This window comes from Abramis brama, assembly GCF_963993115.1.
Source record: "Abramis brama genome assembly, chromosome: 18".
Taxonomy (NCBI): Eukaryota; Metazoa; Chordata; class Actinopteri; order Cypriniformes; family Leuciscidae; genus Abramis; species Abramis brama.
This window is the reverse complement of record NC_139980.1, coordinates 10,159,194-10,174,981: the sequence shown is the minus strand read 5'-3', so window position 1 is coordinate 10,174,981 and position 15,788 is coordinate 10,159,194. Positions and strand designations below refer to the sequence as shown.

Here is a 15,788-nt window from a genome sequence, read left to right as displayed (position 1 = left end):
TGGGGACCTAAAAACCTCTGGTCTAAAGCACTACATATGTAGCTTTCCCATTGAAGCATGCCCTGCTTGAGGCCTCATGTGGTGCACTGGACATTTTGTTTTATTTGTCGGCTACGAAACATTACTATTTCACCATTTTGACCTTTTTAACGATGTGTAAACAACAGACTTGAGAGTAACATGGCCACTTTTCCTGTTTCACGATGTGGCATAAAATGAAGCCCAATTTTAATCCAAAACATTTATTTACTAATTTCCCAGCTATGGTCCAGTAGCTTTTTTTAACCTTTTCCTTTTCTTCCAATTCCCTCCACAGTTGAAGCCAAGCTAGTCGTCTTTCACCGTAGCCACTTCTTTTGAGTGAGGAACTGGGAACTTTGAGGTGTGACAAATGGAAAAAAGAAACATTCCTATAAAAGTCACGGCCCTGTGACAGATCTCTTTTTCTGTGACAGCCCCTTTTCAGGTTAATAGAAACCGTCCAGCAGCATCAAAGCTCTTCAGCACATGAGCAACTGGATGGGCATTTCCAGAAAAAAGGTGGCTGAATGAACACTAACGCCTTGTGAAAACTAGCAGATGTGAAATGACTACAAAACATGACTGAGAACATTTTACTACGAAGACTAGAGTGTGACCAAAGATGTAATATTTTCTGAAAGATATTGACCTTTGTTGAGAGGAAATAAGATAATGCGCCCATGTCTCGGTGGAGGGGTTGGACCATGACATAGCTGGACCGGACAGTTGTAATGTCACGGCTAATTGGGCTTTTGTTCACTGGGACAACTTGTCTTGCATTAATAATGTAAGCTAAGATGTCTTGGCTGAGGTTTGATTTAACCTCATGACCTCATGGTTGTCAATTCTCCTGTTAGTCATATACTGTAGTTCAGTGGTCACTCAGTAGAACATCACCAGATGGATTTAACAGGCCTAGGGAACTGGAGGGACTTTGTTCAATGTATTTGTGGGAATATGTATTTGTAGTCCAGCTACCCATTACCTCAGTCAGGGATAGTATGCCAAGACATAGGTAACACTCAAAAGTGACTCATAAATGTCTCTTGCTATACTATGGGACAGAACCCAGTACATTATACATTGGTCTGTGCAGGTTTACATAGAAAAACAATTAAAACACATTTAAGTCAGAGCCAATAGCCTTGTGGGCAACGGCTCGATCCCGTCCCCTTTCTCTCTCACGCCTCCTGTCTGCTCATTGTGTCCTGTATAACTCCAGACAAAAACGGCAACACTTTTTTCCCTTTCCGCTGGGGTGCTTTTAAAAAAAAAAGTTTCTATGTAAAAATGGGCTAGACTGATTACTTTGGTTGTGATGCCATTCTGCTTTCATGAGCGCCACGTTTTTTTTTTTTTTTTTTTTTTAAATGAAGTGTAAAGTTAAAAGGCATAATGTACACAGGATTGTTACTGCCATCTCCATTTTGTGTGATTTGCATTTTTCTGAAATCATTTGCATATTGGCGGACAACTTTAGTAACAACATAGGCCTAAATATTTTTCAGTATGTTTTATAATTTATTAACTAAAATGCAGACATCACACAACTTTTTACGTAAATTATGCCAAACCCATTGGTCCTCACATCTCACAACTTCATAAAACACACAAAAAAAATGTGCCTGCATATCTGACCGAATATAAGCATCCATGGCAATGGTATTAATGTGATCTGCATAGGTATTCACATGGTCTCCATGTTTTTATCTTTCAAACATGTGTTTGCTGGTTATTATTTTATTTTTTTTATATACATTTTTTTTTATATAATATTTATTAGCCTATTTCCACTTAAGAAATTACCAACATGAAATCATAATTTAAAGATTTGTTTACTCTTTTAGTTATCAGGGTTTTTTCTGCTCTTGTCCTCTTTTTGCCCTATAACATTCTGACTTTATCCCCTCCTCTTACCTCTCCTCCCTTCATGATCTTTATATCACTTGTGATTTATATTATGAGGTGCAGTCACCTGTGGTTATATCAGCAGTCAGTCTATGATATATGAATGTGTCAACGCCCAATTACATGTTAATCCCATCATGGCCAGCCAGAACACAACTCACCTAGCACAGCTCACAAATGCCCCTTTGAGAGTGTGAGATAATGTAGAAATAGAGTTAGATAGAGTACTAAAATTTTTCAGGTTGAACGAGTTCAGAAATTGCTTTAATATATAATATTATAATTACAGGAAATGAGAGAGACTGTCCATCATAAGTATCAATGATATCACGCATTTTATTCTCATGTTGGCCAGAGAGGCCCATTTCATCAGGAAGAATCATGTTGTCAAACCAAGAGAAAACGTGTGTGAAAAATGTGTAAAAAGTTCTAGGGCTGAGAGGCCACTCCAAAGGCAGGAAATGTGTCTCAAGTGGCCATTAACTTGTGTTTTAAGAGGTGACTGTAGATCTTTAAAGACTTTGATGCTCTGAATGCTGCACTTGGCCTCAGATCTGAATGGATTTATCACATGCTGAACCACAAACATCCAGCTCTCCTGCTTAAAACGGTGTCCACTGTTACCACACCACTGACCAGCCATACACCGCAGGTTACCTGTAACAAGCTTCAATCATGAGGTCATACTGACCTTTGAGCATCTCAGAAGCAAACACTAATGTAATTTATATTTAAAATTATAATACGTTGTGAAAAAGTGTTCATTATTTATCTACCTGCTTTTGGCAGGTTAAAATAATCAAAGAGAAAGAACAGATTGGATGTAATTTAAGCTGTTAGTTATTTTTGCTTAGTCATATTTTTCTGGTAGTTATTGGGATTTTAGTTTGCATAATAAGTTGCACAAATGTTTTTATAGTTCAGACTCTTGTAGTCTCTATATGTCACCTTGAAAGAGTATGGAAATTTGTAACATGTTCAGCAATATACTGATTTTAAAAATGATTGTCAGATTAATCAAAAATTAATCAGACAATGCTTTATAACAGGTTATTGGACTATAATATAACTATAATAACAGGTTATTGGAATCAGTTGACCGCTAGTACTTGGAAATTTGAGGCTGGTGCAGTGCTTTCATCTATTTGGCAGGAAGAGTCCTGTAGATGGGTGCCCGGCTGAACCGTTATATGCAGGGTAGTGGGAGGACATCCCTAAACACACTTATATATTACCCCCCTCCTTCAACAGTGTCGGGAAAGCAGAGTGAGTTACAGGCCTCTGCAGAGCTTACCTCCAGTGAACAAGTGGGAGGTCTCTGCGGTTATGTTCTCCAGCCTCTCAAACCACAGCACAACACTGGAAAAACATTCCACTGGATGTGTAACAGACCGTCCAGGCCTGATCAGCCCAGACACCACTGACCCACACCAAACCACACCAAGCTTTTCCATCCAACCCCATTAAAGCATTTTGCCCGATATTTGGGTGTAGGAATACTTTGGGCTGCTGTTTTCATCATGGAGATCCCAAACGTTCATTCTGGAAGGATATTTCTATGGATCCTCAGGGAAAAGGCACAGAGAAGATAAAAGAGAAGATAAAAGTGTAAGTTTCAGGCTGGCACATGGGTGAGTGTGATCACCAGAACAGCCCTCACCTAACTCCAAGGGAAGGATCATCTATCTTACTGAACACCACAGTGGATTGTGACATTAAGAAATGTTCGGCATTTTCAAACCGTTCCAGAATAAACTGTGGTTTGGAGCATCTAACAGCCACACTTCCCCACATCTCTTTGGCTTGTTTCAGAAGACATAAGCATATTTCCAAACATATTTCTTGTAGGCTAAAGTATTTAGCCAAATGCATGATCCAAAGCCCACAGAAAATCTGCCAAGTTAAACAACATAACATAAAATCAATCTCTGCTGGTGTCACAATTTAAGATCAGTTAATAGGCATGATTTTTTTTTCTTTTTTTTTAAAGCAATAGGCCAACACTGGATATAATGAATCTGTAAGACTAATGGGTCTGCAGAAATAACTACTGAAATCGATCAACAGAAGCCAGATGTGAGAGGATGATATGAACTCTGCCTCACTGAACTACGCTTACTGGAGTTGTTTCCTTTTATTTTAAAATAATAAAATGTTTTTTTTTATTATTATTAATAATAATAATAATAATAATAATAAATGATTTAGTCCCAAGTAGTGTTGAAATAGTATGCATAATACTAGTACATTGATTTACTTGTATACACTGACTCATAAAGTACACTCAAAATATACTTAATAAAAATGAATATATGAACTTGAAGTATACTTATTTTTTGTAAGGGTTAGTGAAACTTACATTTTTGATTTTGCATTACACATACAGTACATGTTAATTTCAATTTAACTGAAATGTTGACTAAGCTAACGTATACAATTTGATATTATAAACATCATATTAACTCAAATCTCATTGTACTTAATAGAAAAAAGGTTAAGTGAACTGTTTGGGTTAAAATTGAGTTTACTCAGCCCTGTATACATACTGTATATACTACAGTAGAATGCTAGTTTGCTATTTCAAACATGCAATGCATGGTCTTTGAAATCATTGCTTGATTCTAGGTTAGACTGATAATGCTAAAGGTCTATATTAGCAGAGGAGGAACTCTTAGCTTGTTTCTTCAGTAAATGCATGTTCTGTGCCCTCTTACTCACCCTGAAGCGTTACTGCATCAGTCTTCCTGATATTCTCTTTCTCTAAGTCTCTCTCTAGGCAAAATCCCAAGAGATGTTGCCAAGCCTGACTGAACAATTCTCCTCATTGGCATGTGGCAATTTCCTGGGGTTAATCAGCAGTTGTGAACAATGATTCCACACTATTGCTGGCATCACCATCAAGGCTTAATGAACTTGGGCAAGCAAGCAATGAAAACTGTCCAGCATTCTGAAAACACAATTAGCTACAATCTAGTGTGCAGTGTTTGAAAGCAACACCACATATAATATTGTAGAGTGACTAGAAACTAGAAGATATTATTCAAAAGATTCATACTGTTTATCTTTTTTGAAGTCTCTCTGTCATTCTCAGTCAGTTTGAGGATGAGCCTCTAATTCATTTACAATCTCACATTCATCTGTAACTGCTGATGGGCCTTTAACTTGAAGACTCAAGGAAAAGCCTCAAACTTTCATTCCCTCTCCACCCTTCTATTTCTTGTTCTTTTGCTTTACAGAGCACACAACCTATTATTTATCATAATTCTATGTCTATTTCCATCTCATTCTGTAAGCTTGACTCTCAAGGTTCATGCACTGCTAAAGAGTTTCTCAGCCTTAAAGAAAGATCTCCACCTAGTGGCTCAAACTGATTTACTGTAGTAACCCATATTGTTCCCAGTGCTTTATTACCAATCCCCAAATGAACTTGATAAAGCAAAAGAAGTTAGCATGGTTTTAAAGTTAACATAAGAAACAGCCAATGATATAGTATTCAAACCTTGTCTGTGAAGATATATAGCCCTAGCCTACTGTATATCCAAAGGCAGAAATCCAAAGGATTCACTTAGTTTGTCCTGTATGCTGCAGTTGCTATTTTTGTATTTAAAATCTTCCGGTGTTTATCCAAACCAGTGAGACTTTGAATGATGAAGAGCGTTTTAGCATATATGCTGCTCTTTATGCATGCAGGCTTTAGACTTCTTCTAACCTTGGTCAGCTGGAGGTCTCAGATCTCAGTCTGCTTTAATACAATCAGAGAAACAGACGACAGTCCAGATCAGGCAGCAACTGCGCTCAAAATAACTCCAGGTATTTCTAGGACATAGAGCAAAATACAGCATGTTTATTTCAGGAAAATGGACAAGCCCCTGAGTATTCATGCTGTTCCTTCCCATATTACATTGCCCCTGCTTTATAATTTGTTGGTATGATTTGGCCTTGCAGTCATTCTGCAATGATATTGCTTGCTGTTCTCTCATCCTGTCTCAACAGCAGGAGGATATCCAATGCCATGGCAACTATAATGCAGCTTTTATTTGCAGTCAGCTAACGGATATGCAACATGACTGGTAGCTAAAACTACTGTGTGTGTGTGTGTGTGTGTGTGTGTACCTCTCAATAAATCCACTCTTCTGTAACCATATATAGCCTGCCTATTTATTTAACTCCATGTCTCTACTCTTGAAAACTGTACTGTTTTTTTAATTCTTCCTTATGGGAAATACTATGGGATTCCTATGGGAAAATACTTAAAGGTATCAGTAATGTTTTGTCCATGCTGTGCTGTCTATCTTGCAATTACTTTATAATTACAGTATTATTACCCATGTCATTGCTTCATTTATTCTAAAAAAAATGCCTATAACAGAGGGTTACAGAGTCAGTATTATTTGAATGATTCTCTCATCATGGCCCATAGGTGACTCACTTGTAAAATAAAACAGCTTTTATTCAGTGGTGTTATGTTAACTATAACTAATCATTTTAGTAAATTGAAATAAAGCTGAAATAAAATGAAATATAAATATTAGATGAAAAACTTACACTTCAACAAATGTTGAACTGGCAACTAACTGAAAAAAAATATTTAAGTGAAAAAAAGAGAAATGAAAATAAATTAAAGCAAAATATAAAAATATAAAATGAAAAGCTAATTCAAAAATATTAATAAACACTATAATATAAATAATACTAAAATAACACTGTTTTGTGTGTGTGTGGGGGGGGGGGGTGGGGGGGTGGTATTGATGTGGTCCCGAGTGTACATTATTTTTTAAATTGATTTTCCAAAAGAACTATTCATTTACGTGTAAAAAACTTCAGTAATTATGGAGAAATTACTGAGTGCGCCCAGAACCAAAACACGTGCTTTCAGAACCGCATACTAGTATACTCTTACTATTTCTGCTATTGAAAGATATGGTAAAAGTAGTACGATTTTACTGGTGTGCGGTTCCGAATTCAGCAACAATCAATATCTTCCTCAGTAGAAGGATGTGAGTGACCTCTAGCGGTGACACGTGGAAGAGAGTACAGACAGAGTAGTGTTTGAACTACAGTATAGGTGTCCTTTGTGCTCACGTTATAATGACGTCATTTATAACGTATGCAACTTTTAGACGTCCTTTATATATATCATTATTGCTCAAGGAAAACTAAGTAATATTCGATTAATGGTATGACCACTGCTTGAGACATTTTTGTGTTTTATTTGAACACTCAGATAGACAAATTATTTTACTGTATGAAAATAAACTAAATTTCCCTTAAACAATAAACTTAAGCCATAAGTTATAGGTATGTTCCTGGTGATTCACTCTCACACCTTTTTTGTTTGTCAAAACAAATTTAATAAATGATTTGATATAACAGAAAAAGTACATTCCATGATAAATACCTCATTAACAAATTAGCAGAATAGACTAAGTACCTTAAAACTATGAAATTGAGGTTTTGAACAGCTTAGAATTCCACAAATCCAAAACACTGCAGTACACAGACCATTCTTTAGTACTGAAGTTGAAAAAAAAATTAGCACCAAAATTAGGAAATAATTAAACTGACATTTGCACTGGCCTCAAAGTGGAAATGCATTCAATAGTCTGTAAAAAAAAAAAAATGTTTTAGTGTCTACAGATTATGTACTAGAAGAAAAAAATTATGACAGTTCAGTAGAAAAACTTCACAAACAGCACTTATATTTAGAGTGATGACATATACAGATGACAGATACAGATATCATTACAAAAGAGCCCATTAGTTTTCTTAAAAGTGCTGGTGTGCAGGTGTAACCTAGAAGACAACAGATTTTCTCTTTGATCCTAATTCCTACTGTAGTGATAAAAATCCAAATCACATTAATATATGAAAAATCTGCATACAAAAAATAGAAAGAATAGCACCTTAAATGACTTGTCCAGTTATCACAGACAAACAGAGCACCTTAACAAGTATATCTTGCTTCAAACTCTATTGTTTAAAAGTTTAGTGTCTGTAATTTTTCTAAAATGTTTTTGAAAGAATTCTCTTATGCTATCCAAGGCTGCATTGATGTGATACAAATACAGTAAAAACAGTGATGTTGTCAAACTAAAATACGATTTAATAAAACTGTCTGTTTTCATGTATTTTAAAATGTAATTTATTCCTTGATGACAAATCTGAATTTTCAGCATCATATCTTGAGTCTTCAGTGGCACATGATCCTTCAGAAATCATTCTAATATGCTGATTTGCTGCTCAAGAAACATTTATTACTATTATCAGTGTTGAAAACAGTTGAGCTGCTTAATATTTTTGTGGAAACTGTAATACATTTTTAATGATTCTTTGATAGTTCAAAATAACATACATGTCTTCACTGTAACTTTTAATCAATTTAATGCATCCTTGCTGAATAAAAATATTAATTAAAAAAAATCTTACTGACCAAAAACTTTTGAATGTGTAATGTGCAATGGTCTTATTAGACTCATTAAGTAAAATGTTAAGGTTTAGGGAGCTTATCTCTTCACAGATCATTATAATCAAAGTCCCTTTAAAGGGATAGTTCATCCAAAAAAATGTATTATCCCATAGTTTATTCACCCTCAAGCCATCCTAGGTGTATATGACTAGCTTCTAAACACAATCAGAGTTATATTAAAAAATATCCTGGCTCTTCCAAGCTTTCTATCCACTCTCCTGAATGGTGGTCCTGATTTTGAAGTCCAAAAAAGCGCATCCATTCATCATAAAAGTAATCCATATGGCTCCGGGGCGTTAAAAAAAGGCCTTCTATAGCAAAGCGATGGGTTTTTGTAAGAAAAATATCCATATTTAAAACTTTAGCAACTAAACTAACTAGCTTCCTGCAGACGGCCTACGCAAGTTGACTTACACCAAAAGAGCAACCCCTGACGCGATGTATGGCGTAGGATGTAGGAGTAGCGTAATCTTAAACGCTTCTCACAAATCAAACAAACAGGCCTGGAAAACAAACTCAAGCTCCTCTTTTCTTATATCGAGATCCTCCGACATTTCTCTTTAAAAATTCTCGTTTTATACTTCTAATTCTTGACCGGTGTTTTGTTTTGCTCTGCTCTATCCTCTGGAGGATTTTCTCTTGTAAATAGTGCTTTTCTGTTTAAACATGACAAATGACTCCATTCTTCATAAGTATTGAGTCATTTGTAAAGGTAATTGTTTTCCACTTTAGTTTCTAGTTCATCCCACACATAGAAAAGAATACATTAAAGCTGAAAAAAATATTTTTATGTTTTGATCATTCTGCTTTTGTTTGGTCCTGTTTCCAGTGAAGTGAGGTCAGGTATCAAACTTTAAAGTCGACTACTTGAGAGAAGTCCAGGGGGAAGGGCTTCGACTACGACTGGGCATCTGACAGACAGAGAGAGAAGGATATAGCTTAAAATCACTCACAGAGCAGCTGGCAAAATGCCTCTTATTAAAAACCAGAAATAATTGTTTTTGAGAAATCCACAGAGAAGAATGGAAGAATTTGTAACAAAATTGTACTAACCCTCAGACTCGGTGAGGAAGCATGTGCAAGAGAGATATGAAGAAAACTTAATTGTTAAACTAATATGAATTGTGGACAATAAACTACATTGTGGACCATCCTTGTTTTGGAAATGTTTAAGGAATAGTTCACAGTTCTGTCATCATTTACTTGCATTCTAAGCCTGTATGATTTAACTTTCTTCTGAGAGTCCAAAAGAAGTAGCAGAACGTCTGAGCTGTTCTCTTTCAAACAATGAAACTGAATGAGTACCAGGAGTTTTCAAGCTCCAAAGAGCAAAAACGCACCATAAAAGTACTACAAAAATGGTTCAGATACACTCACCGGCCACTTTATTAGCAAGGTGTACCTAATAAAGTGGCCAGTGAGTGTAAGTTGTGCACTATATTCCAACTCTTCTGAAGCCATATGACAGCTTTGTGTGATGAACGGACTGATTCAAAAAACATTTTTTTGAAAGCCATGGCCACCATTCACTTTCATTGTATAGAAAATGCAGCTTAGAAATTCTGCTATAAATGACTCCTTTTGTGTTCCAAAGAGAAAAGAAAATCATACAGGTTTCAGATGTGTGGGTGAGAAATGATGATAGAATTACAAATTTTAGGTGGACTATCCCTTGAGAATTGGAAGAGTCAAACGTTCAGTAGAAACTCACAAATGTGCGGCTGGGGCTTCCTGAACGAGAGCGAACAGGACTGGAACTACGACTCCTGCTTCTCCACTAGAGAAAAACATATACATCCCACACAAACTTAAACATTTTAATATTTAATCATTTTAGATCTATCTACAGTATATCAATTATTTTATAATTCTTTAACAATAATGCATAAAACTTATTAAAAAGCATTATCAAAAATATCCACAAAAACTTTTCTTCCCCTACTTTTCTCCTTTTCAATGCAGTATGAGTATGTCATGACTAGTATGAATGCTATTTTGATTGATTTTCTCCAAATGGCCTCCACATACCAGAGCTCCTCTCCTAGTGACCGCCTCTCCCTTCAGTATGACAGTGTCTCCCTCCAACAGTGCAGGCCACACGTGAAACGCCACCAGTGGAGCGGTGAACTCAGAGTCAAAACTGCGCCTGTACCTGAGAGGAAGAGAAAGTGTGATGGGTAAGCCACTGTGTGTGTGTGTCTCAATATGTTTTTTCTTCTCGTGAAGCATTGACAAAAGTCTCAGTCTAACATGCACCTTAAAAAAATGTGCACTGTTTTGTGCACTGACAATGTGAGTTCAACTTTTAAAGATGCATCTCAAGACCCTTGAGACGTGTTGCTGTGTATGTGTGAGTGTGTCTGATTTATGAGCTCCACTCACTTAACATCACTGTACAGTTCACCATCTGAGCTGAAGGCCAGGTCCAGTGGTGGGTCAAGAGTTTGCATGGCAAATGCTATTCGACATGCTTCCCTAATGAAGCTGCTGATCAGAACAAAGTCCACCTCCGGAGGGAAAGAGATGCGTGGGTTTACGTTCATTGCGTTGATCACGTCCTAAACAGATGGAAATTTTACAATTTCAACAATTCAAAATAAAAAGAGAAAAGTCATTTCTGACGTATGAAAGCGATTAGGCCAAAAAAAAATGTTTGTGTTTATTAGGAATATCAGGGTTGCTATACTTAATCACAAAAAGGGTGGTCAAACGTACATTAACGCTGGTCTGCACATCATACAGGTCCAGATTTCTCACAATGTAATCCACCACTGCATCCTCCAGACTCTCAGGACCAATATGAGTAGAGGAAAGTGTCTTCCTCACACGTCCTTTAAACTGCCGATAGGCCAGTTTAGCAGCCTGAAATGATTCCTGTTGGACAATACAAATTATTAATTACAACACAGCATCTGCTGCTATATAATATAATATAATAATTTTTATTTCCAAAAAATTCCAGAGAAATATTCCAGAGAAATATAATTTTTCTTTCATTTTGGATTAGATTAGTTCAAAATCAAATTAAGTATTATTTCTTTAATATGTTCTACGACCATGACATTATTACTAGCCTACATTAGTGATTATCTCAGGATCATAATTGATAACCAAAGCCATTCTTACCACAACAGCGATAAAAAGTATCCTCTGGACTGTTTCCAGGTCGTCAATGTATCTGCGCAGTACACTTTGGGAATCCAGCCTCTCTGTGGCATACAGGTCTGAGAAACGGGAGATCATCCGAGCATGCCGAGAGGAACTAGTGAGCTGGGCGCGTGTAGGAGACTCGCCTCTCACAGGGCTAACCGAGCGACTCCGCCTTGGAAGAGGACTAGGTGAACGGCTCCTGACCAATCTGGAAGTGAGTTAAAAGAGTAAGTAAGGCTTACTTAAGTCTCATTTGCACTGAGCAACGAGGTGTTTTTTATGTCAACTGTACCTCTCCTGTAGAACAGTTTTTTCAGCGGTGAGGAACGAGACCTCATCTCGTAGGATTCTGACCTGCCTCTCATAGTCATCAAGTTTATCCAGCTTTCTCTTATATAGATCAACCTGATCTTGAGCAACTCGCAACCTGACACAATTCCATTATTTAACATAATATGAATATTCAATTCTCAAACATTTCACTTTCTAGTACACAAGTGGACACTCAGCAGTCATACAGCTCATACTGTCTAAATGTTCAACACACAAAGATATAAATAGAAATTTCAGTAAAGTTCACCATCTCTGACTCACTCTGCCTTTAGATGTAGTATTTCATCTTCTGTGGCTAACAGGGTAGTTGCAGATTTATTCTTTGTGGAATCCAGTTCAATCTGGGTATCAGCAAGCCTGGAAACAAATAAATAACACAATCAATTATTATGATTTATTTGTATAAAGTGTAAAATGTAAAAGGTGAACCTTTCTGTATTTAGATGTATTGCCTATAAGGATAAATTAATATCTTTTTATGTTTAATGGATAGTTCACCTAAATTAGAAATGATGAAATTTCTATAAACAGAAAAAAGCATTTTTTTTCCCCAGTGGAAATAAAGGATTTTTTAAAAAAACTTCAAATAGATGATTTCCATACTTCACAATAAGATCTATTTAATTCCAATCTAGTTTAGACTTATGATACTGACTCCTGTTTAACTGAATCCAACTCCATACGTGTAGAAGACAGCCGGTCTTCTATTTTCAGCATGTCACTCTCATGAAATGAGGACAGTTCACGAATCTTACGATCTTTCTCCACAGATTCCTAATCGGCACATACAAAAGTATATAAGCGCCAACACAGAGATACACATGTATATGGGCAAGTGGAAGAGTCACTCATTATTTCACTCATGAAACAGGCATGTGGAACCATTTAAAGACAGCTGTAGATGATTCTGGATGTCCAGCTCACCTGAATGAGGCTAAGGCTGGTATCTGTGGAGACAGACGAAGCTGCAATGGTGAAGCAAGAGCCAAGCCATGGTAAAAGGCGAGATTTTAGTGTGTCGACCCCTGAATAATGTCCTCCTGAAGAAGAACGAGGACATAGAATCTGATTGAACATTAATGTTGAACAGTCAGCTAGAGGGAATGGTTATGGTACATGCTAGAGCTAAATGAGACTAAATATTGTACATAAATACTGAAAGTAAATAGAGGAGTGAATCCGTTTGTTACCCTCTTGTGCTGTAAGATTGAGTATGGTGAACAATTGACCCTGAATTTTAGAGGTGAGCTCCACCAGCTCACAGCACCTATTCAGGTTCTGGTCACAAGAGAACACCTGAGAGAAAATATGACCAAATTATGTAATGAGATAAGACATGGCTAGGTAGTATGCAACATCAGGTATAACAGCGAGAAGTTAAGCAGCACCTTTGAAATGGCACCTTTGCACCCCTGAACTGCAACAATGTGCTGAATCGGATATTGCACTTCCTGCTCAGGTAGCATGAAAACATATATAGATTATATATATATTTTATATATATATATTTTATATTTGTAGCTTAAAATTGACAACATAATAGCTTAGTAAATAGTAAAAGATTATGATACTACATTTCTTAAAGATTTGAGAGACACCAAATAGAAATTTTTGACGCGCAAAAATATTTAAATTAGGTTACTTTAATTCAGAAACTGAAAACATGTTTATCACAGACATTTTTGAAGAATAACTTAATAGATTAGAAGACTGACCCATAAACGTGTGCTTCGAATTCCTCATTCCTAATAATTTTCGACGACTATACTGTAAATTCCACTTAATAAGAAAAGAGCAAAAACGACGAGTTCCTCCATTCAAAAACACAAGTCCGACGGGAGCGCGCACGTTGCCTCTCAGCCTATCAGAACTGCCCAGGAATGGAGTCGCCGTTGTCCTGACAACGAGCGTCCATAGAAACCAAACTTTGCTGCAAAAGCTAAATGCTATAAAGCAAATATTGCTCATATCCGTTGCTACATAGAAGCACATTGAGCATATACATTCAGGATGCTAGGCTACTACAGATACTATGACCGTCTAACAACTGTAGGTTGCTGTGCATATTGAGTTATGCTAAACCCCACCCATAAAGCCATCCATTTAAATAGTTTATATGCATTTAGTGAAAACTTCCATATGCATTTAGCCTCCAGTCCAGACAGAATCTCAAATATCCCAATCTGGAATCAGTGACTCCTGAATGTATGCACGATATCACACATAAGTGCCTAAACAATGTAAAGCCTGGCAACTATTGTAAACTAACGTTACTCTAGCGGTTACATGTGATCTGCAGACTAAGTGCAGTTTGAAGTAATGATGATGACTTACATGGTAGTCTTTGTACCAAGCTTCCAGTTTGTCTTGCAAAACACTGTACGGAGATGAGTTCACCAGTCTTCGTAAAGTGTCAGCCATAGCTGCAGATCTGCTGCTGTAATCCTGCTTCAGGACGTCCCAGTGCACTTAATCCAGCAGCGCGGGTGCGCGCTTTTGTTTTTATACTGCTAGTAAAAGCCCACCATTCACACCCTTGACTTTTAGCGAAACCATGGACGCGCTTTTAGTTGTAGCAACGGTTTGCTAGACATCTCAGTTTGAGGAAATATAGCTGTATAAGGACAAGCTGTACATGGACAGCCCGGACCATATATGAGCTGGGTTTTTTTTAAACATCTATTATGTTACTCAGTCTCTCTGAAGTTGCAGCTCAGTTCTCAGAGTGATCTGTTAAGTGGGTGTCAGATGTCCAGTGCAGGAAGATCTTTTTTCTTTTCTTTTTTTTTTTACATTCTCTTGAAGAGCAGGTGTAATGCCTTAATTGATTTTCCGTTATTTAACTTTATACCACGTGACATAATACGCCATTAAAAAAACCAAAATTATTTTAGACAATGCATTGCAGCTATTGATAAAATTGAGATATCCAGCAACTGTGACCTAGTAACATAAGACACAAAACACTAACATAAACATAGGCCTATTATATAATAATAATAATAATAATAAATAATAATATAAAAAAACACCTCAATGTACACATAGCCTAACTGATCACTTAAAAACTTAAAAAAATATTAAAGCAATGCATATACTACATAACTTTAATAATATTTTACAGTAAACATATTTTGTTTGAAAATTAAAATAGTTCATATTTTAAAAAATTACATGTAAAATTGCATATAGGGTGAATGCAGTTTAAGTTTGATTGTTGTGCTCAGTGGGTTTACACTTTCAGAGCATGACAATGACCTTTAATTAAAGAGATAGTATTTCTATGATAAAATAGTTTTGGTTGATGCAATATGACACTGGTGGGTGTGGCCACACATCAAAGGAGGACTCCCACATGGTTAAAAGTAGAAAACCCTTTACTTTATATACCCGGTTTCACAGACAGGTCTTAGGTTAAGCAAGGATTGTAGATAGCTAGATTTTTTTTTTTTTCTTTATTACTCTTGTTAACTATAAGGTCCAGTTCAATTAGGACATTTACAATTAGGGGTGACAAGAAGAGACCGAATAAGAAACATCGACATTAGAAGAGAATTAGGGATGGAAATCGATGTGGTACAGCGAATTCAGAAAAAGAGGCTTGGATACTTTGGACACGTGGTCCGAATGAAAACAGAACGACTTCCAAATGTCGCTCTATTCGGCCATGTGCACGGGGCAAGGAGGAGAGGGCGACCAAAGAAAAGATGGTTCAACAACTTGGAAGAGGATCTGAGGACTACAAATGATGCCCGTGAAAGAGACTGTGATCGCATTGAATAGGATATGTTTAGTTGGTGAATAGCATAGGCTACTATTACACAGTAGCGATAACGTTAAGCGCACCAGAATCTATCTATAAATTACAGAAGTAAACAGCATAGCTGACTTATAGATTCAGTTTACATCC

General features: G+C 36.6%; 1 protein-coding gene across 3 annotated transcripts; it reads right to left on the bottom strand.

Moving 5' to 3' along the window:
- Positions 1 to 7,266: 7,266 nt before the first annotated feature.
- Positions 7,267 to 14,354, bottom strand: spata18 (spermatogenesis associated 18). Of its 3 annotated transcripts, none has more exons than XR_014603418.1 (12): positions 14,213 to 14,354; positions 13,069 to 13,174; positions 12,803 to 12,918; positions 12,534 to 12,652; positions 12,140 to 12,235; positions 11,838 to 11,972; positions 11,522 to 11,753; positions 11,111 to 11,269; positions 10,778 to 10,953; positions 10,424 to 10,547; positions 9,449 to 10,172; positions 7,267 to 9,306 (listed from the first exon to the last, which is right to left on the bottom strand). XR_014603418.1 is itself a non-coding variant. In XM_084091295.1 (12 exons), the coding sequence occupies exons 1-12, from the start codon at positions 14,297 to 14,299 to the stop codon at positions 7,485 to 7,487; spliced, it is 1,464 nt and encodes a 487-aa protein (XP_083947421.1). In that variant the 5' UTR covers positions 14,300 to 14,354; the 3' UTR covers positions 7,353 to 7,484. The 3 variants fall into 3 exon arrangements, 2 of the variants coding, with proteins under 2 accessions (XP_083947421.1, XP_083947420.1); XM_084091295.1 differs by having other exon boundaries at positions 7,353 to 7,532; positions 10,107 to 10,172; XM_084091294.1 differs by having other exon boundaries at positions 9,148 to 9,306; positions 10,107 to 10,172.
- Between the last annotated feature and the right edge of the window lie 1,434 nt (positions 14,355 to 15,788).

Excerpts from the sequence above, each read along its gene's own strand:
- spata18 (XM_084091295.1), bottom strand. The coding sequence starts at position 14,299 with ATGGCTGACACTTTACGAAGACTGGTGAACTCATCTCCGTACAGTGTT. Across the intron at positions 12,236-12,533 it reads TTGGATTCAGTTAAACAGGA|GCTTGCTGATACCCAGATTG; the intron begins GTCAGTATCATA and ends ATTTGTTTCCAG. Across the intron at positions 10,173-10,423 it reads TCACTAGGAGAGGAGCTCTG|TGGAGAAGCAGGAGTCGTAG; the intron begins GTATGTGGAGGC and ends GTTTTTCTCTAG.